The sequence below is a fragment of the Polypterus senegalus genome, chromosome 17 (assembly GCF_016835505.1).
Source record: "Polypterus senegalus isolate Bchr_013 chromosome 17, ASM1683550v1, whole genome shotgun sequence".
Taxonomy (NCBI): Eukaryota; Metazoa; Chordata; class Cladistia; order Polypteriformes; family Polypteridae; genus Polypterus; species Polypterus senegalus.
The window spans coordinates 70,268,575-70,296,018 of NC_053170.1; the positions used below are offsets into that span (position 1 = coordinate 70,268,575).

Below are 27,444 nucleotides of genomic sequence, written 5' to 3' on the forward strand. Positions count from 1 at the left end.
AACAGAATGTTCGAACACACAGAGAGAGCACCCGGGCTGGGATTTGAACATAGGGCTTGGCAGCTGTGCCACTCTGCCTTTTCTGGTAATACTCTGCCCCTTAAATGAAACGGAATATCTGATAATTCTTTCATAAAATTCAGGACTCAAGCACAAGAATACAGTAGGTGCAGTACAGTAGCATAAAAATAGTTGATGACAGTAGGATAATGCATGTGCTGTTAATGGAGCTATTCCAAAGTTCAGTGAAAATGTTTGCGTTTTGGAGTGATTTAGTTAACTTTATATATGTTCACTGTGTTTAAGTTTGACTTTCTAACTTTTTTCCCATTTAACTTTTTTAAAGGAGTTAAGTCATTTTTAAAAATACTATCTTTTTCTACAAATTTTAATTTCAAATCTCTGTGTTTAATTTTTTGGCATATATATAATTTGTTTTGCTTCGCTTTGTATTTTATTTTCTAGTCACAGTGGCTTATTCAGCTGTCTGGTGACTTATGAGATTTCTTTACATTTTCTGGATTCACTTTTTCTTTTGTTTCATTTTTTCCTTTTTATAAATTGAAGCAATGAGGCCCTCCGAAGCAGGCAATAACATTTCTAAAATGACACAGGCTTTCTTCACTGCAAATGTCACTTGTGAATTGATTCCGTATAGGAAATCTGATGTGCCATGCGAAAGGAAAGTGACCTTTATTTTAGTTGCAGCATTACTTGACTGCCATGACATTTTGTCCTTTTGAAGAGAAAAAGTGTCTTACCTTGACCTTGCTTTCCTTTCCACATAAACATAAAAATGCAGGTATTGCTAAACAACTGAACACTATTATAATGCCTTAAAATATTAGTCATGCATTTTGGTTAACCGTTCCGGTATCCAGTACATTAAATTTTGATTTCATGTACGAATTCAAGGGCATGTTTGCAGTATTCCATATTTATAGCTTCTATTCAGAATTACCCAGAAGGATTTCTCCAAATATAGGACTCTAAATATCAAAAAGGACTCAAAAAAACCAGAATACTTTAGAGACATCAATTGACTAATTGTGTCTGTGGATTGTGAGAGAAAATGTGAGTTCTAGAGGTAGCCCATAAGGGTAAGAGGAAAATATGCAGATGTCAGAAAAATTAAAAGAGACCCAGCCCATGATATTTCACATGTACTTCACAGTATTAAATTGTTAAAAAAGATCAGTTCAAGTGGCCACGCCCTTGTAACTAACAATAATTACTACAAGTTCTGCTGCTAATTTTGGTGAATATTTATGATTTACCTCTACGTTCCTGTGTCTTTTTCAGCTTCGAGAGCATCTTGCGAAGGGTCAGAGGACCCTAGCTGGAGAAGGTATGTCTCAGGTCGTGAGGAGTCTCCTAGAGTTAATGTCCCGAAAAAGCTACTATAGCGGTGACCTCTTGTTCTCAGTGGAGATTCTCCGAAATGTGACCGACACCTTCAAGCGAGCAACTTACACACCGTCTCCAGAGGACGTGCAGGTACAAAGCTTGGATAGGACAGCTGATGTAGGTTTACTGAATAAAGCAGGCAATGAAAGCCTTGTAAAGTTATCAAGAGACTTTTTTTATATTTGTTCATGTTCTGTTCATAATAGCAAAGAAAGTCTTGAGGAGCAATTGAATCAATCCTATAAAGTGAGCAGTTAATTATCGTAATAAATTAGTAAATGCTTAATAAAACTAGTCCTTTATTACAATAAAGTTGGAAATTTGCATTCCCACCTGGTGACTATAATGTGATCTAATTCCTCTGTGTTTGTAAAGATGAAAGAAAAAGAGGTACTGTATTCTGTTTGCTGTTTATAAGCACATTTCCTAAACTATGATGTATTCCTATAGTAATTATACAGTATGCTCTAGTCCAACTTTATTATAATTTTTATAAAAAACATTTATCTGCTTTCTGATTAGCAATATATACCAAAGTAAATGATTATAACAGAATGGTCTTGTTTTTATTTTAAAGAGAAATCCCACTTAAAAGTAATTTGGGACTGGATTTTACTCAGTATATTTATGTAAACTATGCTCATATATAATTTCATACTCTTAGCATCTTATGTTAAAGGGTTTTTCTACTCTTCTGCCAATTTCTGCTTTAAAGTGTCACCATATTTTCATCTCACAATATTCCACTCCTCCACACTCAAAAGCATCTTACCAAAATACTTAATGAAGCATCACCTAAAACAAAATCAGACACAGCCACAGATTGAGGAAGGTATTGTCGAACAAAAAAGTGTATTTTCCATTTCTTTCGGCACAATGTGGACTAACATATCTAATATTTTTAAATAAAAGTACTTTCTGTTAGATTCAGTGGAGTGGGTATCTTTGCTTTTTCCATTTAGCTGTTCAACACATTAAGGAGCAAGGCTTAGGCACTGATCTGTAGTTAGGCTCAGCAGGGAATTTCAAAATGCCATTCCAAGCCTCTGAAAATGTTATCAATGTGCATTTTAATCCTAGTGGACAAAGAGGCTTTAATCTGCATATAAATGTGAAGAGAAGAATGTGGTTGTGTCTTGTAAACACCCCAATCACATGTTTATGTCTGCTATGACTGTGAAAGCTCTAGTTAGCATATCCTGCATATAGACTTAGTCAAGGGTGTTTAGTTGGTCTTTTGAGGTTACACATTTTAGCCAGTATTCGGCTGAATATACCTCTTGGCACACACACTATTAGATGTTTCCCTAAAGAGTTAAGATTTCATTAGCTGAAAATCAATTGCAGCCTACTGAATTTGTGCTATTAATAATCAGAGCTAAAGTGTAATATAAAAGGCTCATCTTGCAAGTTCATGATCCAATTGATTAGTTTCATATTGAGAAAGGAGTCTTTGCAAGTGAACAATCTCAGTGTTGCTTTTGCCTGATTGTAACAGTCAGCCTCTCTTTGTTCTTCTGTTTCTGTTGGTAGCTCATATGGTCTTTATACCTCCTCTTTTAGCAGAAAGGCAGTCTGGTATATCTATCCATGCATCCATTTTCTAAACTCGCTTTATCCTGAGCAGGGCCAGCAAAGGGCACATGGCAAGAGCAATCGCTGGACAAAGCATTAGTCCATCACTGGATGAACACACACACTTGGGCCAATGTAACATCGCGAATCCACCTAATCATCAACGTTTGTAGTGACTGTGGTGTATAGTCAGATATAACAATATATATTACTTTATAGCAATTGTGGTTTTGCAAAAGGCAACCAAAAATCTCTTCAAAAGTATTCTGTGGCAAGACATTACACTGTGAGGGTTTAAAATAAACTGATAAAATATTTAATGTGATTTTTTTATGAAACCAGCATCTGTTGCATATTGTACTGAGTCGAGGGATTCCCTTGTTGTAACTCTGTCCATCTCGAATAATGCCTGAGAGATAAAATGCTTGTTAAAAATTGTACATTTATTTTGTAAATCACACAAAGCAAAACAAAATTTGCACAGCTACATGGTTTTTGAAACCCTATTTTCCTAGTGGGGTGCCCTGCCCACCTCTCACGTAGTACCAAGCAATATCCTTTCTCACATCCAGGCTTTATCTCCTTCTCTGTCTCTTGCATAGTCTCTTTCTCCTGTCTGACTGCTCTGCTTCTGACTTCAGTGTCAGTGGGGGGCTTTAAAAATCTTTTTAGGGCCATTTCTGGAATAAAGGTGACTTGACATAAACACCAAATTACAACCCTGTACAGTGCTGTCTGGTATTCTTGCCTTTGTGCCAAGTCTCTTAGGTGATTAGTCAGCTGCCTAAAAAAGAGCAACATTGTCCCCAACCTCCAAATAAGGTGCCATGAGCTGCACCCTACCTGTTATCTGGGAGAGTAAAGGCCTCCTTTTAGTCCTCTTTGAGTTTGAATGGAAACTGTGCTTATACTAGTCACTCAGGAGTGTTTTTTTATCTTTTTGCCAGAACTAAGTTGATTCATTATCTTTGTTTGAGTTGGATTTAGTAACCCTTGAGTTACACTCAGTTCCTTTTCCTTGTGTTTGATAATTCATTCTATTTTGGCTTCATATTCTTGTACTGAATTGTTACAGATTATTATATATTAACCAAAAATTCCATATTAGCCTTCAGGAGCAGGCATCAGTTTTTAAAGTGAGCTTTTGCCTAAAAATCTAGGGCCAGGTTTTTTGCCCAGAGCAGACATAAAATGGATGAAGGCCTTTTACATGAAGTAAAGAGTACTTATAAGGATGTAATCCAACAAGATAACCACTAAACAGAAGAACAGACTACAATGTCAACACAAACTGTAGTGTTTGTGGGTTTATAAAAGGGCTAGGATGGGTCCCTATTGTTATTGACAATATAAAGAAAATGAAATAGATAAAAGAAAAGATGAAGAAATACATATTATTGTGCAACAAAATAATTTTAATTAAAAAACAACAACAGATATCCATCCATTTTCCAACCCGCTGAATCCGAACACAGGGGTCTGCTGGAGCCAATCCGAGCAAACACAGGGCAGGAACCAATCCCGGGCAGGGTGCCAACCAACCACAGGACACACCAAGCACACACTAGGGCCAATTTAGAATCACCAATCCACCTAGCCTGCATGTCTTTGGGAGGAAACCAGAGCGCCCGGAGGGAACCCACGCAGAAACGGGGAGAACATGCAAACTCTAGACAGGGAGGACCCGGGAAGCGAACCCGGGTCTCCTAACTGCGAGGCAGCAGCACTACCACTGCGGCACCGTGCCACCCTACAAGAGATATATAATACGCTAAATAACAAAAGACAGAAAACTTGAGCCAGGAATAAAACTGGCTTCACCTTAACACTCTTATTTTAGCTTTTGGGTTTTGGTACATGGATCTAATGGCTGTTTTCAGCTATATATTGTGACAGTTAAAGGCTTTGTCGTCCTCTTGAACCCTTCGATCCAACTCCAGACACCAGGTAAAATTCCAATAATCCTTTATTTGGACAATTGTACAGTGCACAAGCACCCTCCTATCCACAATACTCATAAACTAATCAATACACAATAAACCAATCCTCCTACTCCCAGACACGTTGCCACCCTTCCACCCAGCTCAACTCGCTATCTGGGAGCTGCCACAGTCCTTTTATAGTCCGTGACCCGGAAACGCTTCAATCCCCAGTTCATGTGATCCTTATCGCTTCCGGATCAGATAAAAAGTCCTTTTCTTCATCCCGGAAGTACGTCACTTCTGTTGTCGCTTTGCCTATGACGCACTTCCGGGTTATAGGGTACTTATGACTCTCTAAGCCTCCCTGCAGCGTCCTCTGTTGGCCCCTGGGGTATCCAGCAGGTTTGTAGGGGAATACCCCATAGTCCATGATTCCCTGCTGGTATCCGGGGCACCTCCATGCTGCAGGGAGAGCTCCATCTGGTGGCCTTGGGGTATTGGCCAGGCTGAAAAGCCGGCCACGGACCACAATATATTTATATATATATATATATATATATATATATATTGTGAGACTTGCCCAGACACCACCAGTCGGAGACCACATCTTTATAAAAAGACACACGTTTATTCACCACAAATAATCACAGGAATAAAGACCCGAACACCACACAATGCACTCAGCAAATAAATCACCATAATAGGGCTCCTCTTTCTCAGTCCTTAGCCGCCAATCTCCTCCTGGGAGCTTTGTCCTACTCCCTCTCCCGACTCTGGCTCCCCGACTGTAAGGAGGCGGCACCTTTTATTCCCGCCCGGATGTGCTCCAGTTGACTAATGACAATCTTCCGGCAGCACTTCCTGGTGTGGCAGAAGTGCTGCCCTTTGCCCCGGGAGCACTCCAGGCATCCATGGCAGGTTCCTCCGCCATCTTGCCGGGTGTGTAGGAAGTATCTGTTTCCGGGTTCCACGTGTCTGAAAGCGGCCCCTGGCGGTGGCTACGGGTCCCAACGAGGTAAATGTTTTTCCCTCTTTTCCTGTAGTCCTTTTATAGTCCAGGGCGGTTGCCCTCTTGTGTCCTTGAAGCTTTTAATGTCCACTTCCAGTCCTTCCAGACATCCCAGCCAGGTAAGGACCCCAGCAATCTGCCACTATATATATATATATATATATATATATATATATATATATATATATATATCATGAGGGGCCGTTCAGGAAAAAAAGATTGGTTTATTAATATATACATTGGTTCAGATATATATATCGGTTCAGATATATACATCGGTTGGGATACATTGGTTGAGATATATACATCAGTTTGAATACATCCATTCAGATATATACATTGGTTTAGATACATTGGCTGAGATATATATAAATTGGTTTGCATAGATCTGTTCTGATATATATACATTGGTTGATTAACATCCATTCAGATATATACATTGGTTTGAATACATCCATTCAAATATATACATTGGTTGAATTATATGTATTGGTTGATATACATTGGTTTAGTTACATATATTGGTTTAAATAGATTGGTTTAGATATATACATCGGTTCTGATACATCCGTTCAAAAATATATATTGGTTCAGAATAGATCTGTTCAGATATATACATCGGATGGGATTTACGGGCAGGCACAACGCGGCCACCCAAGTTTAGCATCTCCCTTTCGCTACATCATTGCTTCAACACTGTTGTCATTATTGTGCATATTTTCTACAAGTAGCATATGCCTGTCTGTCACATTTTGTTTCGTAAGCTCTCTTGGTTGGGGGTCCTCGATTTCAAAGCACTTTTTTCCTTTCATTATTTAAAACACTCGCACAGATATCCGCCTCTTCACCCTGCTCCGTGCCGCCCCGGCTCAATGCACCCGCCTCACTTGCTTCCTCTTGTCCCTCCCATGACAGATTTTTCTCAAAAGCCGAGTTACCGGAAAGCATTTGATCACAACTGCAGTACGTCCCAATTTTTCACCTCATGCGACGCTGGTTTAGCATTGACCGAAAGCGGCCCGGTGATATCTGTTATTCCGTATTGCAAGCATTTCATTAAAGGGCGATCTGCTTCAGCAAGGAACTTAGTCCCATTTACTGAAAGGATGTTATGGTGGAAAACACTGGAGTTGCTCTGTTTCTTTTAAATGCTAATCAGTGATCAAAATGACCAGAATATTCCCGCTTCACAAATAACTGATGTTTAACTGTTTTTATAGTAAAACTGACAAAACCACATACATGCACACGCACATGGACACACGTACACATACACGCATGCACACACACACTCAAACTCACAAATTGTGGGTCGCACACACTACTGTTTAAGTGCATCTATCAGAGGCGATAATTTTTTTCACCCCATAAAACGTTAGTTCGTCAAAGATAGAAAGCAGCGCGGTGATTTTTATTATTCCTTATTGGCAGCATTTCATTTAAAGATGATTCACGTCAAGAAGGCGAACGTGTTTCTTATTTTGACAGGACAATCTTTTTTTTTAGGCGTAAGCACTATAAATCCGTTCAGATAGGCCAGTTTACATATTCTCTTCTTGTATCAGTGCGTGCATGTGTAAGTGCTTACGCATAAAAAAAAAAGTCCTGTCAAAATAAGATAAAATAAGATAAGATAAATTTAAACCAATATATATATATATATATATATATATATATATAAACCAATGTATATCAACCAATATATATATATCTCAACCAATTATATCTGAACGGATGTATTCAAACCGATGTATATATCTGAACCGATATATATATATCTGAACGGATGTATTAAAACCAATGTATATATTCAAACCAATGTATTTGAACCAATGTATATATTTATGAACCAATCTTTTTTTCCTGAACGGCCCCTCATAATATATATATATATATATATATATATATATATATATATAGCTGGAAATCCATAAAGGGAGAAAATGAATCACATATCTTAAAATAGTTTTTTATTCCTAAGCTTTTGACTCCTATCAGGAATTATCTTCAAAACCACTCACAACACATATATAAAAACATTGCAATGCAGTCAGAAGAAAAGACCCATGGTCTCTGATTTACGCACATACATGTTCAACCAGACACACATTTAAATGGGACTATCCAATAAAAATGCCAGTAACAGACATTTGGACATGAACCCAACATATGCAGGCTTAAAAAAAAGAACAAGCACATAATAAATAAGATTTTATGGCCAACACCCTCCGAATCCCACTTCATCAATCTCCCTACACCATGCAACCCTACCCTTTTTATTTGCTATATATTGCCTTGGGTTACTGTAAGTCTAATCATTTTCCTCTGATGATGATTCCTAACAGGAGTCGAAATATGCTACAAATATGCAAACCGTATCACATAACTTTGTTTCCATGTACTGTATATATGTATACACATGTCTGTTTGTATATAAGAAAGTACATTTTATTAAACAATTATTTTAGCAAAAATAAAACATTTGAAGAACTTTATGGTATTTAATGAATAACACTCATTCATTGAACCATTTGCATAACACCAGAAAATTAAAAAAGCAGACATATCAGACTGAAAGTGAGTCAGAGAGAAAGAGAGTGTAAAAGAGCAAGTCAAACACAAAGGTAAAATAACAGGCTTGGTTTTAAACCTGTTCAATTTTGGCATCTCTTTCCATTATCAGTTTTCCATAGAAAGTACAGTTTCAGTGCCTCATTTTGCTCAGGAAAGACCTTATTTGATGTTTTCAATTAACTTCACAAATGAAGCACCTAGGCTCACAAGCTGCACCAAGCATGTAATACATAGAAATACTTATTGGAATAGACACTGGCCTTTGTGACCCTAAACTGGTTCAAGGGAGTTTGGCAGTGGATGGATATTCCATGTTAAGCTTAGAAAAAGATGCTAAAGAAGAATACTACATATGTGTGCAACAAATGGCTGTCAACCAGAAAGGCAAAAATGTTAATATATATGCAAGGCAGAACTCTGCAAATCAGTTATGACTAACATAATGACACTTGACTTAAGTCTGTTTAATTAATCTGTGAACTGTCAAATTTTTAACACTACTTCTAAAATGTACGGGTTTGACCCTGAAACTATTGTTTCACTTTAGTGTCTTCCTGTTTAATGGTGATCATCAAAAGCACTAGGCATGAATATTAGAAGGCTTCAAAGTCTAAAGTAGCAAATTTCTCAGTAAATCTTGAGAAGAGGTTGACTTTTGATTTCTTTTCCTTTAGAGATTCTTCCAGGTAGTTAGCTACATGTTGGACATAGACAACAAAGATAAATGGGCCGATGCACAGCAGGTAAGAGTAATCTAATCACTCATACTTACAATTTAAATCAAAAACTTGAACATAACTTGCATGAGCCATGTGCATGGATTAATTTATCAATTTTATTGTTACATCTTTTTTTTTTAACTCACTGCTTTTGTAAATTTATTTCACATTATTTTCTAAAAATGAATGCACTATGAATGCACATGCAATTACATTTTCATGCTACTGTATTCTTTGCCTTTGGTTTATATATTGACAGCAAGATAATGGACTTTGTGCTGAGATAATTCACATAATGATTGTGCCCTAGCTTAACAGTGCTAAGTGGCTCCACATGAACTATTTGGTACTCTCTTCTTCTGTCCAGGTCGCTCCAGGCTCTGTGCAATTGATGAAGGTTGTAGAAGATTTTATACACTTGGTTGGCGATGCTCTGAAAGCCTTCCAGAGCTCTCTCATTGTCACCGATAATCTGGGTATGTGTAAAATAGTGTATATAAAGGAAAGAGGTTAAAGAGAGGCATTATAAAGCCAAGTTTTCATATTTAATCATCACTACTGATTTAGTATGCAGCTGTGAGTGAGTCAATTAGTCTACCAGTGTTTCAGTTGTAAAAACTCTACAGTGAGTGGCCACTTTATTAAGTTAACCTTGTCAACATAATTGACTGCTCAATCACATGTGCCAACAATGCTATTTAAAGTAGATGGTAGATGGGTAGCAGTGGATTGTTTGTGAGTAATTTAAAGGCTGGATGAACAGTAGTATAAAGATTTAAGTGGCTTTGAACATGGTGTGGTAATGGATCCAAATATGCCAGAATAAGTGCATCAGGAACAACAACCCTGCCTAGATTTCCTTAAATGGAATCACCACTGAAAGAAACATCCTAGAAATGATGATCCTGTGGCTACAAACAGACCATGATAAAAAACAGAGGTCGATGTAGGCTTGCTAGACTTATATAGTTCATTGTAACAGAGGGGCTACAGTTAAAAAGCAGTGCCAAGAGAGACATGCTGTAACTCAGTATACCATATCATGGATATATTACCCCACGACCCTGACCTGGATAAGCAGGATAGGAGAATGGATGGATAGATTGATATGTTTTGAGAGCTCATTAACCCATTGAGTCCTACTCTTGCTATTGGAAAACAATGAGGTATGGATGGAGGAGTACAAGAAATGGACATTTTAGGGTTTTAAAATTGTCAGCTGGTCTAGTCAATCACAGTTCTTGCTGATTGGCACTAATGAGTAAATTAGGATATGGAAAAACCTGTGGATCTGTTATTCTGCAATATGTCTAGAAAACCTTGCTAATTTTGAGTATCACATTGCCCAAATGAGACCGGCCTTTTGTCAGCCGGGTGCTCTGTTCCAAGACTAGTAAAGGCTACAATGCTTTCAGCAGCAAGTCAGTAAATTCACCTTAATGCAGCACTCTTATTTGGACTGAGATCATCAGAATTTGCCAGATGATAAGGAGTAAGCAGTCTGTTGTAGAGATTACCAGTCAAACTGGAGACCTTTGAGTCTATGTGAGCCAGCACCCATGTACTGCGCTCTCAGCTCCTTGTTGAGAACATCCTATGACAGACTAAGGACAGATTTACAGTTGAGCAGGTGTGAACACTAAAGTGGCCATTCAGTAGGTATTTCTGTGCCTTTATGTACTTAAGATAGTGATCTCCGTAAAAGGTACTATAAAAATTAAGGTAGCTTGTTTGGAGTACTATTTCATAATAATGCAAATATTTAAAACAAGATAGCAGAATTTATCCTTTGTAGTCAGCAAGAACAGATGAGTTTATTTTGGATTATGTTCCAGTATATCATAGTGTGCATTCCATTACTGTTCATTTTTCAAACTTTTATCGGGATTCAATTGATACTTGTTTTGATTTTCATTGGTTATAGAGAATGCAGCCCGAGTCTTGAATTGGAAAACATGAGTGAGCTATCAAATGTTGTGTATTACATAGCTTTTATTTCATGTGAAGTCAGGTTTATTTCCATGTGTATATAGTATACACAGAATAATGAAATTCTTTGTTGAATGTCTTCTTTAGAACAGTTGAAAAAAATACAAAACCAAAAAAGACACAGGCATACTCACAAAAAAGTATACGTACATATCATCCAGTATAGCATATACAGTATATTAAGTTATATAGAGTATATATTTCAAGCTGCAGTGGGCTGGCGCCCTGCCCGGGGTTTGTTCCTGCCATGCGCCCTGTGTTGGCTGGGATTGTCTCCAGCAGACACCCGTGACCCTGTAGTTAGAATCTAGCGGGTTGGATAATGGATGGATGGATATATTTAAAGTATCTGTCTGTCTGTCTGTCTGTCTGTCTGTCTGTCTGTCTGTCTGTCTGTCTGTCAGTCAGTCAGTCAGTCAGTCAGTCAGTCAGTCAGTTGAAACTGTCAGAGAATCTACTGGTGCGAGTATGAATGGTTCTGTACTGTTTGTCAGAAGGAAAGAATAAGAAAAGCAACTGTGCAAGATGGTTGAGGTCTTTAAAAATTCTGTTTGTTTTTCTAAGGCAGGGAATGTTGTATATGTCCTGAACAGAAGGCATATGTCTTGTATACTTTAGTGCTGCTTCAGGCCATTGTTTTACATTAAATTTCCTCCTTTCCAGTACCTTTGCTTATGAGACGGTGAAAGAAAGTAATGTGTTTAAATTGGCAATTTGGTCATATTTAACTCCATCAATAAATAATGATCTGTCTTTGTAATGAATGGTAGTTAAAACAAAAATGAAGCAATAAAATACATACTCCTCTTTATAGACATTTTAGCCCCAACCTCCCATATCCCCATTATTTCTGTTAGTTTTACAAAGACTTGCTATTTAAATTATCCAAGTTTATGTTGACACCACTCAGTGACCTCCTTGAACCTTCTACTGACATGGTGTCAGGTTTTAATTCACCTTTTCTTGTCCATTAAATGTTATTCGATTTTCTTCTTATTCTTCAGTCATCACCATTCAGAGGGAACCAGTGTCTGCTGTCTCCAGTGACATTAACTTTCCAATGAAAGGCAGAAGGGGCATGAAAGACTGGGCCAAAAACTCGGAAGACAAACTCTTTATTCCCAAAGAGGTGTTTACCCTCTCATCAGCAGGTACTTGGGTGTCAATTACGAAAAAAGTAATTGAATATTGTACAATTTTATTGAACTGCAAACATGTTTTTTTCCAAATTACATTTACAGAACAAAGATTAGCTCAAGAGAGAATACTAAAAGCAAATTCCTTTCACAGTCTGAATCGTGATGGCAAATTCAATGACTAATACACGTAGCTGCTATTCTCTTCTTTTACTCTTTAATAATGCAACTGCATTGAGTAAGGATTAAATATGCAAAAGATTTTCAAGTTAAATATGATACTATTAAAGACGAAAATATAGTATAAAAATGTTATATAGTATAAACGTATTGTAGGTTATACATTACATGTAACTCAGACGTATTGCTGAAGGAGTATACTGAATTTCAACTCTAGTATCTTCACCACTAAATACTATTTACGTTTTGGCATATTATTCTCATTATATGTTACACTTGATTAGATGTGACATGTAAAACAGCAACTTAAATTACTCAAAGTAAAAAGCATAGTTTTGAAGACTTTCTTCATCTATGCATGCTAATAATAACAGGCTCCACTTGCCTGCATTCCCAATAAATCAAGTTTCTGATACCAACAGATAGTATAACTGCTTGAGAGTACTGAATCATCAGTGATTTTCTATTATAAAGATAATGTAATGCATTTTTCACTTATCCATTTAAAATATTTTTGTGCAAAACACAGAAAACAATGAGGAAGATTTGCTAAGACTGGATATTGGATAATTATAAAATTCTGACGAAATGTACATTTTCAGGAGTTTTAAAAAACTCCTTGATTGTTGACCTGCTAAACTGAGTAGGATGGTTAAGATGACTGCTTTTAAACAAGAAAGTAGCTTAGAGTTACTGACACATTACATTACTATTAGTTCCTTTGTGCAATTGGGCTGTATATTGCTGGATTGTGGAGGACGACAGAGGCATTATTATCTTGTGTAGAGAAAAGACAATACTTGCTTAAAATGAACAATATTGTGCTAAACAGCAAAAGGGACACGGTTCTTTTTGTGAGGAGCTACACTGCCTGAAGTGCTATTTTTGCATTATGTTCTTCCATGTACAAGATTACAATTAAACATAATTTTTTATGAGCTGTGTCTTGTACCACTTTTCTTAAAGAGAACTCTTGACCCTTACAATGGTCAGAATGAGGATAGACTATTAGATAAGGCACATTTTAGAGATTTGAGCAATGATGACAAGTCTGTAACACTCCAAATCAGTAAATCAAACACTTCTTTTGTTTTTTAGTCCTTCCCCTTTTTTCCATACAAAAAGAAAACCTTCAACAACAACAACAACATTTATTTATATAGCACATTTTCATACAAAAGAATGTAGCTCAAAGTGCTTTACATAATGAAGAATAGAAAAATAAGAGACGCAGTAAGAAAATAAAACAAGTCAACATTAATTAACATAGAATAAGAGTAAGGTCCAATGGCCAGGGGGGACAGAAAAAACAAAAAAACTCCAGATGGCTGGAGAAAAAATAAAATCTGTAGTGATTCCAGGCCATGAGACTGCCCAGTCCTCTCTGGGCAATCTACCTAACATAAATGAAACAGTCCTCTTTGTATTTATGGTTTTCACGGAAGGACTTGATGATGATGATGATGATCACGTGGACTTCTGGCTTTTAGTCTATCAATGCTGGGGCATCATGGTGCTTTGAGTAGGTTGGTGGTCGTGCAGGCCACCATCACAGAGAAACCGGAAAAAGAAACAAGAGAGAGTAGGGGTCAGTACGGATTTTAGAGCCACCATGAATAGTTATTATAATGAACTGAACATACAGAGTATCAGGATTAAGTTAAAGTGAAGTCATAAAAAGGCCATGTTAAAGTAATGTGTTTTCAGCAGTTTTTTAAAGTGCTCTACTGTATTAGCCTGGCAAATTCCTATTGGCAGGCTATTCCAGATTTTAGGTGCATAACAGCAGAAGGCCGCCTCACCACTTCTTTTAAGTTTAGCTTTTGGAATTGTAAGGAGACACTCATTTGATGATCTAAGATTACGATTTGGAATATAACATGTCAGGCATTCCGATATATAAGATGGAGCGAGATTATTTAAGGCTTTGTAAACTATAAGAAGAATTTTAAAGTCAATTCTGAAAGACACAGGTTACCAGTGTAGCGACATCAAAACAGGAGAAATGTGTTCAGATTTTCTTTTCCTAGTTAGGATTCTAGCAGCTGCATTCTGCACTCTTTGCAAATGATTTATGTCTTTTTTGGGTAGTCCTGAGAGGAGTGCATTACAGTAATCTAGTCAACTAAAAACAAAAGCGTGAATTAATTTCTCAGCATCTTTCAATGATATAAGAGGTCTAACTTTTGCTATGTTTCTTAAGTGAAAAAATGCTGTCCTAGTGGTCTGATGAATATGTGATTTAAAATTCAGGTTACAGTCAACGGTTACCCCTAAGTTGCCAATTTTAATTTTCAATTAACTTCACAAATGAAGCACCTAGGCTCACATGCTGCACCAAGCATGTAATACATAGAAATACTTATTGGAATAGACACTGGCCTTTGTGACCCTAAACAAGGGAGTTTGGCAGTGGATGGATATTCCATGTTAAGCTTAGAAAAAGATGCTAAAGAAGAATACTACATATGTGTGCAACAAATGGCTGTCAACCAGAAAGGCAAAAATGTTAATATATGTGCAATGCAGAACTCTGCAAATCAGTTATGACTAACATAATGACATTTGACTTAAGCCTGTTTAATTAATCTGTGAACTGTCAAATTTTTAACACTACTTCTAAAATGTACTGGTTTGACCCTGAAACTATTGTTTCACTTTAGTGTCTTCCTGTTTAATGGTGATCATCAAAAGCACTAGGCATGAATATTAGAAGGCTTCAAAGTCTAAAGTAGCAAATTTCTCAGTAAATCTTGAGAAGAGGTTGCCAAACAGAAGAAAGGTGGGGTCAGATGTAGGTGGGGTTGGTTGAGCGAATATTACTGTATAGGAAAGGCACAACATTAGATTTGCATTTAATTAACCAATTTTCCCATAATGTTATTCTTTATTTAGTTCATTTAATACAGTATTAATGATATTGTTTATTTATTCGTTACTGTACAAGGTAAGTACCATCTCTTGCTCTACCAGAATACAGAAGTAGGTCTTTTTATGTCCTAAAAGTCTGGCTTATGCGCCATGCAATCCCATGCTCATCTCTGTGGCTGCACAAACTGTCATTAGCAGTAGCTTACTTCTCCTGCTTCCTGAAATTGACGTAGGTAAGTGACATGTTCATGTCCATGAAAGTAACATATGCAAGCAACTTAACATATAGAAATGTACAGTATGAAAAATGTCTTGGTGACACATTATGCCACAGTGACTAAAGTGTACTCAGTATTTCCACTACACTAAAAACAACCTCTATGCTGCATTATCTAAAGATTTTAATAGTTCAGTATTTCTCTGACATTATAATTCATCGGAACAGCACCATATTATTGCTACCTATCATGTTAAATCCAGCCACCAATTTTAGCTTGATACTTTGGTACAGATGTTAAATTTCAATTAGTTATGTCTTTGAAAAAGTTTTTTTTCAAGAAATTTGAAATACAATTAGCCCCAGACTTTCCACATCCTACAATAATTAACAATAACACATACTGTAAATGTTTTCATCATTTGAGGTGGAATCTGTTGTCTACAAAAGCAATTTCAGCCACATCATGTTTTAAAATGATATTAAAAACATTTTATATACATACTGTAATACATAATGTAATTACATTGTTGTCACTGTTGTTTTTTCATATGACTCACTGTTACAAAATACATAAACAAAATTATGAATTTTATGCCATATATTCATTTTCTCATTTATTTTTGTATGTTACAATCATTATACTGTACTTTAGAGCAGTCAAAAAAGTATTCATGTTTGAAGAGAAATAATAGACACAATATGGCTTTGGTTCAAATTCTGCCTGTTGACACCTATGTGAGATGAAGCAAATTATTAAAATTAAGAAAGCGTAAACTACAAAATGGTACTGCTTGCCAATCTGCTTTGCAAATTTTAAAGCATCTGTATTAAAGATTTTAACGTAATTATTAGCTGAAATTTACTTCATCATTGACTTTCCAGATGAAAAGACTGTTTGCTATTAAGTTCTACTTCTAGATTGATAATTCTTATCAGTAACATGTCTTTGCTACAAAAGCACAGAATGCAACTCTCTACGATATGTTCTAAGCATTAATGAGATTTTTTAGTCATTTTAAAATAGAATAATTATAACAAAACCAGTAGGGCCCATTTCCTACCTCTGTAGCAGCCTGAATAACACCAAAAAAAAAAAAACATACAAAAACATGCTTAATTTAACTAAAAATAAAAACAACACAGGCATAAATGCAAAATAGTCAAAATAGAAGAAAAAAAGAAAAACAATACCCTAACAATACCCTAACCGTTACAGGAACTACATCCCAGTCTACATGGTGAGGTGGATGACCCACTTTCTGAGCTCTCAAAAATCAAAACATAGCAGCCACTGCCTTCCCTTCTCCCTGCCCAGGCTGTAAGAGTTATGTTGTCAATGCTGGGACAAACATTTTGTTTTCCAGGACATTGTTAAGCCCTGTCTCTGTCCTAAGTTGTCCCTTTCCTGTGTGCCTATCCCTCATTTATCAACCTGCACATCACAGCATGTAAAGCAAAGACTAACTAACTAAAGCAGTACTCAAAAGTGCTTAATATGAAGAACTACAGTGCAGGGGGAGATCATGGCATACACACAGCAGAGTCTGCACACTGAATTATCTCATACAGCATACTTCATTCAGTGTGTTTTTCTGTGATCCACTTTAGAAAGTGATAGCAGATTCACAAAAAGTAGAGACTGCAAAAGAAACATGAATAGGAAACAATTTAAACATCTGATATTCTCTGCATTGAAAATCATTAAGAAATACCGGGCATATGTTTAGACGGTGCAGCATAAAGTGTCATCAAGCAATCTTTCATACATTTCTAACTTACGTTTCTTCTATATTTTATTTTTATGGACATGAACATCAGTCACTTACCTGCATAGTTTTCAAAGAGCAGAACATGTGAGCTGCTGTGACTAATGATTTGTGCAAGACACCGTGTAGCTGCATGAGATGTGCATGGGATGGGGCATTGGCAGAAGCCAGCATGTTAGCATATAACAAGACCTACCTCTGCATTATGGTGTAGTAAGTGACCATAATTAACAAATAGAAAATACCATTACTACCATATTGAATAACAAAATAAAATCACTATTAGCTAATTGAATAAATATATGCACATCTAACATCATACCTTTCTTTTATGGTAATACTTGGTCATCCACTTTTGACATACTGGCATGCCATATATTGAAAAATCATGAGTGTACACAGTATGACTGTCACTAATTTAATAATTCAACTCAGATTACCCTAGATTACAATCAGTGTGAATTGCAAGAGGAGAGTGAAGAAAGCTGCACTAGATAGTATAAAGTGTTTTCTGAATGAAACGTAAGGGACTCAAGGAGGACAAATGTTTTCTTGATTTATCCAAATGCTCAATGGAGAGATGCTGCTCAAATCTCTTTGTATTGAATTTTTGTCATCTTATTGATTTCACCACCACCATTGGCATCTAAGGCATGCTTAGTCAATTTCTGTTTTCTGTTATTGTAGCTATCAAATAATTTACAGTAGACAGTGATCTGTGAGAAAAACACATAAGCGCTGCTTCAAAAGCATCACACCAGTATTTAATGGAAATTATATGGGAAGACTTTAATTAAAACTCCTTTAGTACTTAAAAGATACCTTAAGCAGAGTTATACAAATGAAACACAGTTGGTCAATATGTAGAGTGCAAATCTTTTATGTGTTTTGCTGGCAAAAAGATGTTACTTCATTAGTTAATTTAGTTTCTTCATGGTTCTACCTTGCAAAAGTTTCTACATGTTCCTGAACCTTTTCTCTCATTAGTTTTTCATAATTCAGATATTTTTGCCAGTATTGTCACTTCAAAGAAAGGATTAATAATAAATCATAACTGTACAAAAAGTGTTCAGAATACTCTATGGTATTCAGTAGACCCTGTTAGTCTTCCAGTGTTGGATGAACACTGAAATCTTCTTCTAGTACTATGAAATATTTAAAAAAATTAGCTATCAAGAATGCTATAATTTGGGAAATCCATATCCTTAAGTACATGATTACCATGCAATCTGCAAAAATAGCCATACAACTGTGTGCTTTTAACCAGCTTCACACAGAGCAGCCTAATGGAAGTGTAATAGTGAGGGTGTGATATATGCAATCATTATGATGATTATCCACAATTCTGACTTCTGAATGAGCCCGTCTGTCATGCCTGGAAGGGTTTATGAAAGCTGTATGGTCTATGGGAGTAAGATGTGGCCAATGAATGTGGGACATGCTGCACAGCTGGAAAAAATAGAGATGAAAATGATCAGATTGATGTTTGGAAAATCACTAAGTAGGAGTGAATGCCAAGACTTGGTGTGGAAGTGCTGTGTAGAAAAGGACTAAAGAATCTAGGCATGTACAGCGATAGACAGTGTTGTGTTTAGGAGTCTCAGACAAGGAGAGAATGGTGTGTTTAGCCTCCTAAAGGCTCCAAAAAGCAGGCTGGGAAAATCATCAGATTGCCCAGATGTGGCCATACTCTAGGCAGAATGCTCCCCTGTCCTTACTACCTGCAGACTTTGGCTTAAGCAGGCCCAAATGGGAAATAGACTTTTAAAATTTAAAAATACAAAGAAAGTTCCAATATATATCAAAATATCTGACAAGGGAGATGAACTGTAAACTCTGGCATTTAGAGACCATCCAAACAGTTGATAAATTAAGGATTTATTAACAAAAATAGAAAAAAATCTGCACAAAAAAGATAAAAAGGATTTGCCTAAAAGGCAACCCAAAGCAAAGAAGTCCCAATGCACAAATACAAAAACCTGAAATTAAATAAAAATCTACAAAACAGTAAATAATTGAAAGAAAAGAAAAACTCCTTACACAAACTCAAAGATCCACTGCTAGCTTTATGATTCTGCCTGTAGTGTAAAGCCACAGGGAGGATCATTGATCATTGATGTCAGGTTGGCCTTGCCTCCTTGGGCCTCATGCACAAAGTACAAGGAATGGCAGCACATTTACAGAGACAGAACACACAGATAATAAATAATAAGCAAAACTAATCGATAGATAGATAGATAGATAGATAGATAGATAGATAGATAGATAGATAGATAGATAGATAGATAGATACTTTATTAATCCCAAGGGGAAATTCACAATATGACATAAAACATGAAAAATAATCATTCAAAATGAAAACAACAGTTAAACTGAAAGTACATACAAGCCAGAGCTTAAAGGCCTGGCTGTAATACAATAGACAGAGTATGATAGGGTGCAGATGTGTACCATAATGGAGGTTGAGGGGGTGAAACACAAAGGGAGGCTACAGAAGTAATGGTTGGCAGTCATGATGAGTGACATGAACAGAATGGATCTCAACCCATTTGGTGCTCAGGAATGGAGTACATGGGGGAGAAAGGCAACCAGCTTACCTATGTAAAACTGGCAATTAAACTAGCGAAAATGACGATGAACCCAGACAATTTCAATATTTTAGGCTTTCAGTCATCCAAGGTATTAATTAGGGGGGCCCAGACCTCTAGGAACCCTTGTGTTTGTACTTTACTCACAAATAAAAATGAACCTGTCAGTTCTGACTAAATACTACAATACTAATTTTCTGAAGTTTTTGTCATACAACAGATACCTCACCTCTAGGCTTTCCTCTCTGATGGTCTTTGTTTGCTTTCTCTTGTACCCTGTACTCCAACTAGCTCTATTTGTGGGATCATTATGACTTGCAGTTAGGGATTATTGGACAAAATTGAAAATATTTATTTTGTGGGGAGGTATCACCTGTCAATACATAAAGATCTCAGGAAACACCTAAAGAAACAGAGCCTACTCTGACCTGAAAGCATACAAAGTGTATCCTGTGTCAGCTAAACAGATTTCTCCAAGCTGTGTCTCTTCCCGGTAGAGTGACATTGGTGACATGGCCTCATTTTTCATAATTCTGCTCTCTTCAGCGGTGTGCTCCATGTCTGTGCATAATCCTGTCCAACTTGTCTCTGATACATTTTTTCATTGCATTCCTGTTGTCAGCTAAAATGATTACATCTGAAAATTACAGAGCACCCTTTTAAATGTACCTTGTTCCACTCTACTAAAACTGTCCATTGCTTTATCTTTAATGACCTGGTCTGGACAGATCTTTGATGCATCACTGTCTTGTAGGTACTACCCATCACATCTTCTTCAGAGGTCTTCATTATGCTTTATATAGTGGCCTCCCTGGTTCACAGACTAATTCATGATTCCAAAGAACCCCTGGAACTTACCACAATAAGGGGACAAGATCCAACTTCATGAACTTTCAACTTTGGAACAGCTGAGTCTATTCCTGCATATAATGATGCTCACTACAACAACAACAACATTTATTTATATAGCACATTTTCATACAAATGATGTAGCTCAAAGTGCTTTACATGATGAAGAAAGAGAAAAAAGACAAAATAAATAAGAAAATAGAATTAGGGAACACTAATTAACATAGAGTAAAAGTAAGGTCAGATGGCCAGGGAGGACAGAAAAAACAAAATAAAATGAAGACAACTGGAGAAAAAAAAAAATCTGCAGGGGTTCCGAGGCCTTTAGACCGCCCAACTCCCTCTAGGCATTCTGCCTAACATAAATGACTTCAATCAGTCCTTATTGTATTCAGGGTTCACATGGAAGAACTTGATGATGACAGTCATATAGACTTCTAGCCTTTAATCCATCAATGTAGGGACAGCATGGTGTTTTGATCAGGTGGTGGTGGTGCAGATCTCCACCACAGAAAAGTGGAAAGAGAACAGCAGAGAAAGTAGGGGTTGGCGCGGATTTCGGAGCCACCAGGAATAATAATGATAATTAAATGCATGTACAGAGTATCAGGATTACACTAAAATAAAGCTACTGTATGAGAAAGCCATGTTAAAGTAATGTGTTTTTAGCAGTTTTTTAAAGTGCTCCACCGTATTAGCCTGGCTAATTTCTATAAGTAAGCTATTCCAGATTTTAGGTGCATAATAGCAGAAGGCTGCCTCACCACTTATTTTAAGTTTAGCTCTTGGAATTCAAAGTAGACACTCATTTGAAGATCAAAGGTTATGATTTGCAGTGTAAGATGAAAGACATTCAGAGATATAGGATAGAGCGAGATTATTTAAGGCTTTGTAAAACCATAAGCAGTATTTTAAAGTCAATTCTAAATGACACAGTTAACCAATGTAGTGACATCAAAACTAGAGAGATGTGCTCGGATTTTCTTTTCCTAGTTAGGATTCTAGCAGCTAAATTCTGCGCTAGTTGCAATCGATTGGTGTCTTTTTTGGGTTGTCCTGAGAGGAGTGCATTACAGTAATCTAGCCAACTGAAAACAAAAGCGTAAACTAATATCTCAGCATCCTGCAATGTTATAAGAGGTCTTCAACTTTTTCTATATTTCTTAAGTGAAAAAATGCTGTCCTAGTAATCTGATTAATATTTGATTTAAAATCCAGGTCAGAGTCAATAGTTACCTCTAAATTCTTTACCTTCATCTTTACTTTTGATCCTAATGCAACAAGTTTATTTCTAATAACCTCATTATATCCATTTTTGCCAATCACTAAAATTTCTGTTTCTCCTTATTTAGTTTGAGAAAATTACTACTCATCCATTCAGAAACACAAGTGTGGGTGAGACAAGAGAGTCGGGTCGCTATTGATAAATACAGTTGTGTGTCATCAGCATAGCTGTGGTAGCTTACATTATGCCTTGAGATAATCTGACCTAATGGAAGCATGTAAATTGAAAAGAATAGTGGACCCAGGATAGAGCCTTGTGGAACACCATATAGAATATCATGTGTCTTTGAAGTATAATTACCACAACTAACAAAGAATTTTCTACTTACCAGGTAAGACTCAAACTAATTTAAGACACTGCAAGAGAGACTCACCCATTGACTAAGGCAATTTATAAGAATATTGTGGTTAATGGTATCAAATGTGGCACTCAGATCTAAGAGGATGAGAACAGATACACGGCCTGTGTCTGCATTTACCTGCAAGTCATTTATTACTTTAACAAGTGCAGTTTCTATACTGTGATTTGTTGTGAAACCCAACTGAAACTTATCAAGAAGAGCATGTTTATTCAAGCGATCATTTAGCTGCATAATGACTACCTTTTCTTGGATTTTACTTAAGAAAGGCAAGTTAGAAATAGGTCTAAAATTTTCAAAAGCAGAGGAGTCAAGATTATTTTTCTTGAGCAGGGATTTAACTACAGCAGTCTCAAGACAGTCTGGGAAAACTACCCATATCTAATGACTGGTTTACTATGTCAAGAATACTATCTAATAGCACACCAGAAACTGTTTTGAAAAAAAAAATAAAAAGTACTAAGCACCAAAACTTCTTTAGATGCAGTTTACTTCTCTATCCTTTTCCATTCAGTGTTGGATCATGTGGACTGGAGCCCATCCTGACAGAATCACAGTCATGGCAGAAACTAACCTGGATGGTGCAGGTTAAAAGCAATCTCTCTCACAGATCATAAGGAATCATTCTACAGAGTATTATACTCTTAAATCTGCTTAATCTAGTTGAAGCTTGCGGAGAGGCAAAGCCCATTCCCAACAGTACTACATGAAAGAAGGGACCAACCCTAGCCAGGGTTCTAGTTGATTGCAAAGCACAGTCATAAGTGCAGTTTACAGCAAATAAAAAATACCACATCAGGTAGCATTTTCTTAGTTTTTTTATCATGTTCAAGTTACACAATTCTTTTTCTGTGCTTGTGCTGCTCATATTTCTGAAACAGGGGTGAGAATGACCAAATAAGAAGTATCATGTTCATCTATATGTCAGCCGAGGTAACTTCCTGCAGATTTGCAGTAAACTGCAGGTTAAAACTGTTGATCTTTGCTTGCTTGGTTTCAATCTGTTACTTTCAGTCTTCTGACTGTTTTAGATATTAAGCCCTCAGTAACAAAATTCTGTTTGATTTAAGGAAAAATTAATATTTGGATTGCCTCTTGCTTAATTGCAATTTGTGATGAAGCATTAGTTTTATTTTCTGCACTTGAAAAACAGTATTGATTTTATCCAGGACCTGTATGAGTGGAGGTTTAGACATCTAGAGAGAATTTTGCTTTGCAGAAGCCGAGGCGCCCTTCGCAATTCAAATTGGTTTGTTCACTCTGTGGTTTTCACCCAATATGACCTGGCTCTACAGATTTATGGGATCCATTTTTTCAATGCTAGGTATGTGACCTGAAAATCAGCTGTGGCAGTTATGGCTACTTGTCTTATATCATTATATTTTCTGTCAGCACCTCCATTCAATGTACTGTATGGTTAAAAAATGCTATTTACCTTTACAGCTATGTACGGCTCACAGATGACACTTTAAATTTCACAGATTTGAATCTTGTGCGTATTTTCCCAAGCAGCATATAACATGAAGCTACGCAATATGCAGAAATAAATGTAGTGAATATGCAGAAAGTAATAAACAAACACAAGTATCTTCATTTGGACAAGCCACACACAGAATAGAGATTTTAAGGCTCATGCAGATGTATGTGTTTATAACCATTATACTGCAATATTACAACCTTCTTTTCACAGACATCAGAATGCGCTGTTATGGCTAGTATTTATTATCATTGCTGATTATTTTGTATTTCTTTAAAACATCAATAAAGTGATAAAGATCTGATTATGTCCACATATGAAGATATTGTGTGCATACCAAGTGACGTATTGTATATCCTAATCTTAGAAATCTGCCAAGAGGCCTTGCATTAATCAGACATTTCTAAAGGTCTACACTAGGAATGTGATACTAATATATTTAGTCTCCAAGACTTTGATATTATAAGTCACCTTGTGTATGTCTGATAGCACATGCTCATGTCACAAGGATTCTTTTTACATGCTGGCTTTTATGCATGACACACTGGATCACCATTGGACAGGGTGCCAGTCAATTGCAGGATACTCTCTATCACATTCACAACTGATTTAATGTCCATAGTTAAATTGTATCCTTGGAAAAAGGCAACCACCTTTAAGCCTGCTATACTTGTAAATGTAAGAACAGCAGTCAGGCACAGCTTCCATTGTAAAAATCATTCTTTCTCTGTTAAAAAATGCCTTAAAGTAGCAAAAACAATGAATTTGTTGGACATCCTTTGTATATTAAATTGTGATATTGGAATACAAATGTATTTGAAATTTCCTTTCTTATACACTCTACACTTTGTATGGTTGTAGCATACGTTGCATGTGTTAGATTCAATAAGGTACTGGGATCTTTTGTCATACTTAAAGGGCTGTGGGCATCTTCTTACCAGTATCTATTTGACATTTCTATTTATTTATCTGCCTTTTCACGCTCAGTAAATTACTATTTTTCTAATCAGGAGTGGGGTTAAGTTCTGAAAGTAATAAGTTTTTAAACCTTGTTGCATGCTTAAAAAGGGGAAAAACAAACTCATTTGGTCAGTTTTCAAAAATGACCATGAATGAGAAATAAACTTGTCTGTACAAAACTCAAAACTCAACTGAAAATGACCAAAATTCTGGAGCTCCGGCTTGTAAATTGGATTCATCAAAATCCTGACAATGCTGAAATGATTACACAGGCAAAATATCTTCATTTTTAAAAGTTTTAGTTAAAATTCAAAACAGTTCACACAAAAAAAATAAAATAGCAAACATTAGACATGTTCTTGCTTAAGGGAAGCTCTGTTCAATGCTTATAAATCTTGGTACATTTCTAATCATTACAAATCACTTCTAAACGTTTGTGACACCATTTCAAAATGGTCAGAAAACTGCATGCCTATCCCATTTCTATGTTAAAAATGAGTCTATTAAGTCCATGTGCACTGGGACCAATTTTAAACAACAACTGACTCAATTATCACACAGTATCTTAATTGTAGCAACAAAGGTCTATCTCTTATTAAATTACAGGGGGTTAAAGGCTATACTATTGTCTATGGCTATGACTAAGCAAACACTAATATGAATTTAACTTAACTTAAACCATTTCTTTCTAAGTTTGGCTGGTACACCACCAACTTAGAATAAAATACTACAGTATTAGCTAAATTGTAAACTACCATTAATTGTATCCAACATATGGTTGGACATATCGTATGGTGCCCATTCAATAAAAACAAATGGAATTCAAAAGAAGAAAAAAACTCAGATAATGAAATGTTCTTCAGCAATATGCTAAGCAATGTTTGTCTGGTTTTGTGTAAGTCAGAGTAGGGCAGTCTAGACCAACCATTCCCTAGCAGCAGTTTCAGCCTCCCTCTGAGGAAGATCCATACCCTTCCAGTCCAGTTGAGGCATACAGACTCTCCGGCAAGCCTTAGGTCTCTTTCCATTAGCCTACACCTAGATCATCTCCTATCAGGAGTATGCAAGGGCATCCCTTTAAAGGTGTCTAAACCACCTCAGCTGGCTGCACTAAATGACAGGAGGTAGTTTTTATATTCTATGATGCTACTAAATTGTTAGCCAACCGCAGGTAGTAAATTCTGAAGAGAAACCTTCTTTTGTTTGTTAGTACTTGTAATTCAATTTTTTTCTGTTCATACCCAAAGTTCACAACTGTTTTTGGGAATGGTCGCATAAACAGAACACTTAATCTAAACCATTACTCTTAGATTTAGTCTTTTTCACCACCTTTGTTCAGTGCAGTGCTTTCAGTGCCTTTCACAAAGCTCCCTACATTCACTTATGAACAAACCACCCACCCACACAACTCTCATTATCAGATAGCCACTTTGTTTTTACTATAGGAGCAATGACCTCAGATTTTGACATTATGATTCAAATTATGATTGTGTCACAGTCAATTGCAAAACACTCCATTGTGTGCCAGAGATCACCGTTAGATGATGCCAACATGACAACAGTACCTGCAAAGAGAAGAAACGCAGTGCTCAGTCGAATCCATACAGTTGAACAAAAGAAATAAAATTGCAAAGTTACCAAAATAAACACTCCTCGGGGAACAAGTACAAGAAGCAGTCTGTGATTCCAGACAAGCAGAAGCCTTGAAAGCTTATCTTGTGATAACCACCCCTATTTCTTCAGCTAATACCATAAATTAGAACGAAGCTGACACATGGACAGTCCCATAGCAATGCCAACTATGTTTTGCAAAAGATGCTGGTGAGGCAAATAGATGGAGCAATCTGAACAAGGCTGGCAAAATGAGAAAAGAAAGTAAATGGATAAATTGCCTAATGTACTTGCTGATTTCTGACACAAACAGAATATGTCATTAACGAATTCAGAATAAAATGGATTTGACTTGTAACCGTGGTGACAGAACTCTCCACAATTACACAAACCTAAAGGTGCACAACATGACCCTAGATCTTTATATTCTTGAAGGACCTACAACAAGATGTAACAAGGTATGCAGTCCCATGCCTTCTCAAGGTCTAAAAACACCTGTAAATACAATTTTCAAACTCCCATAACTCCTTGTATTTCTGTACAAGAAGTAGAAGATGGTCCATATTGCATTATTGAGTCCCAACTCTGAATTTCATTTCAGATCTGAGTTTGGGCAATGCAGGCATGATTTGAGTGGATGAAATTCTCTCAAAAGTCATTTCCATGGCCATATCAGACTCTCACACACAGTCTTTATTCCATCCACTGCCATTACCGTCACTTTTTTTCTCTAGTATTTCTCAGTTAGGTTTCAAAACACTCATGCTAACTTTTCATGGAGGTCCACCCTTTCATCTCGCCACCTTTAATGCTGAGGTCTTACTTCACTGTTCCTATTAAACTCAATTTATGAGGTAAGGTTTAACCAAATAATGAATGTCTACTAGGTGTCAGTATAACACCCAAACCCCTAATTTTATTCTTCCAGGTCCTTTCACAAAATGCCTA

General features: G+C 36.6%; 1 protein-coding gene across 10 annotated transcripts in view; it reads left to right on the forward strand.

The window, feature by feature from the left end:
• Positions 1 to 27,444, forward strand: part of adgrb2 (adhesion G protein-coupled receptor B2) — a 1,037,854-nt gene that overhangs the window by 504,655 nt on the left and 505,755 nt on the right. For all 10 annotated transcript variants that reach the window (XM_039740905.1, XM_039740908.1, XM_039740904.1 and 7 more), the window contains 4 exons: positions 1,303 to 1,497; positions 9,162 to 9,230; positions 9,574 to 9,682; positions 12,200 to 12,346. In XM_039740905.1, the coding sequence (XP_039596839.1) occupies positions 1,303 to 1,497; positions 9,162 to 9,230; positions 9,574 to 9,682; positions 12,200 to 12,346 (520 nt within the window). The remainder of the gene's footprint in view (positions 1 to 1,302; positions 1,498 to 9,161; positions 9,231 to 9,573; positions 9,683 to 12,199; positions 12,347 to 27,444) is intronic.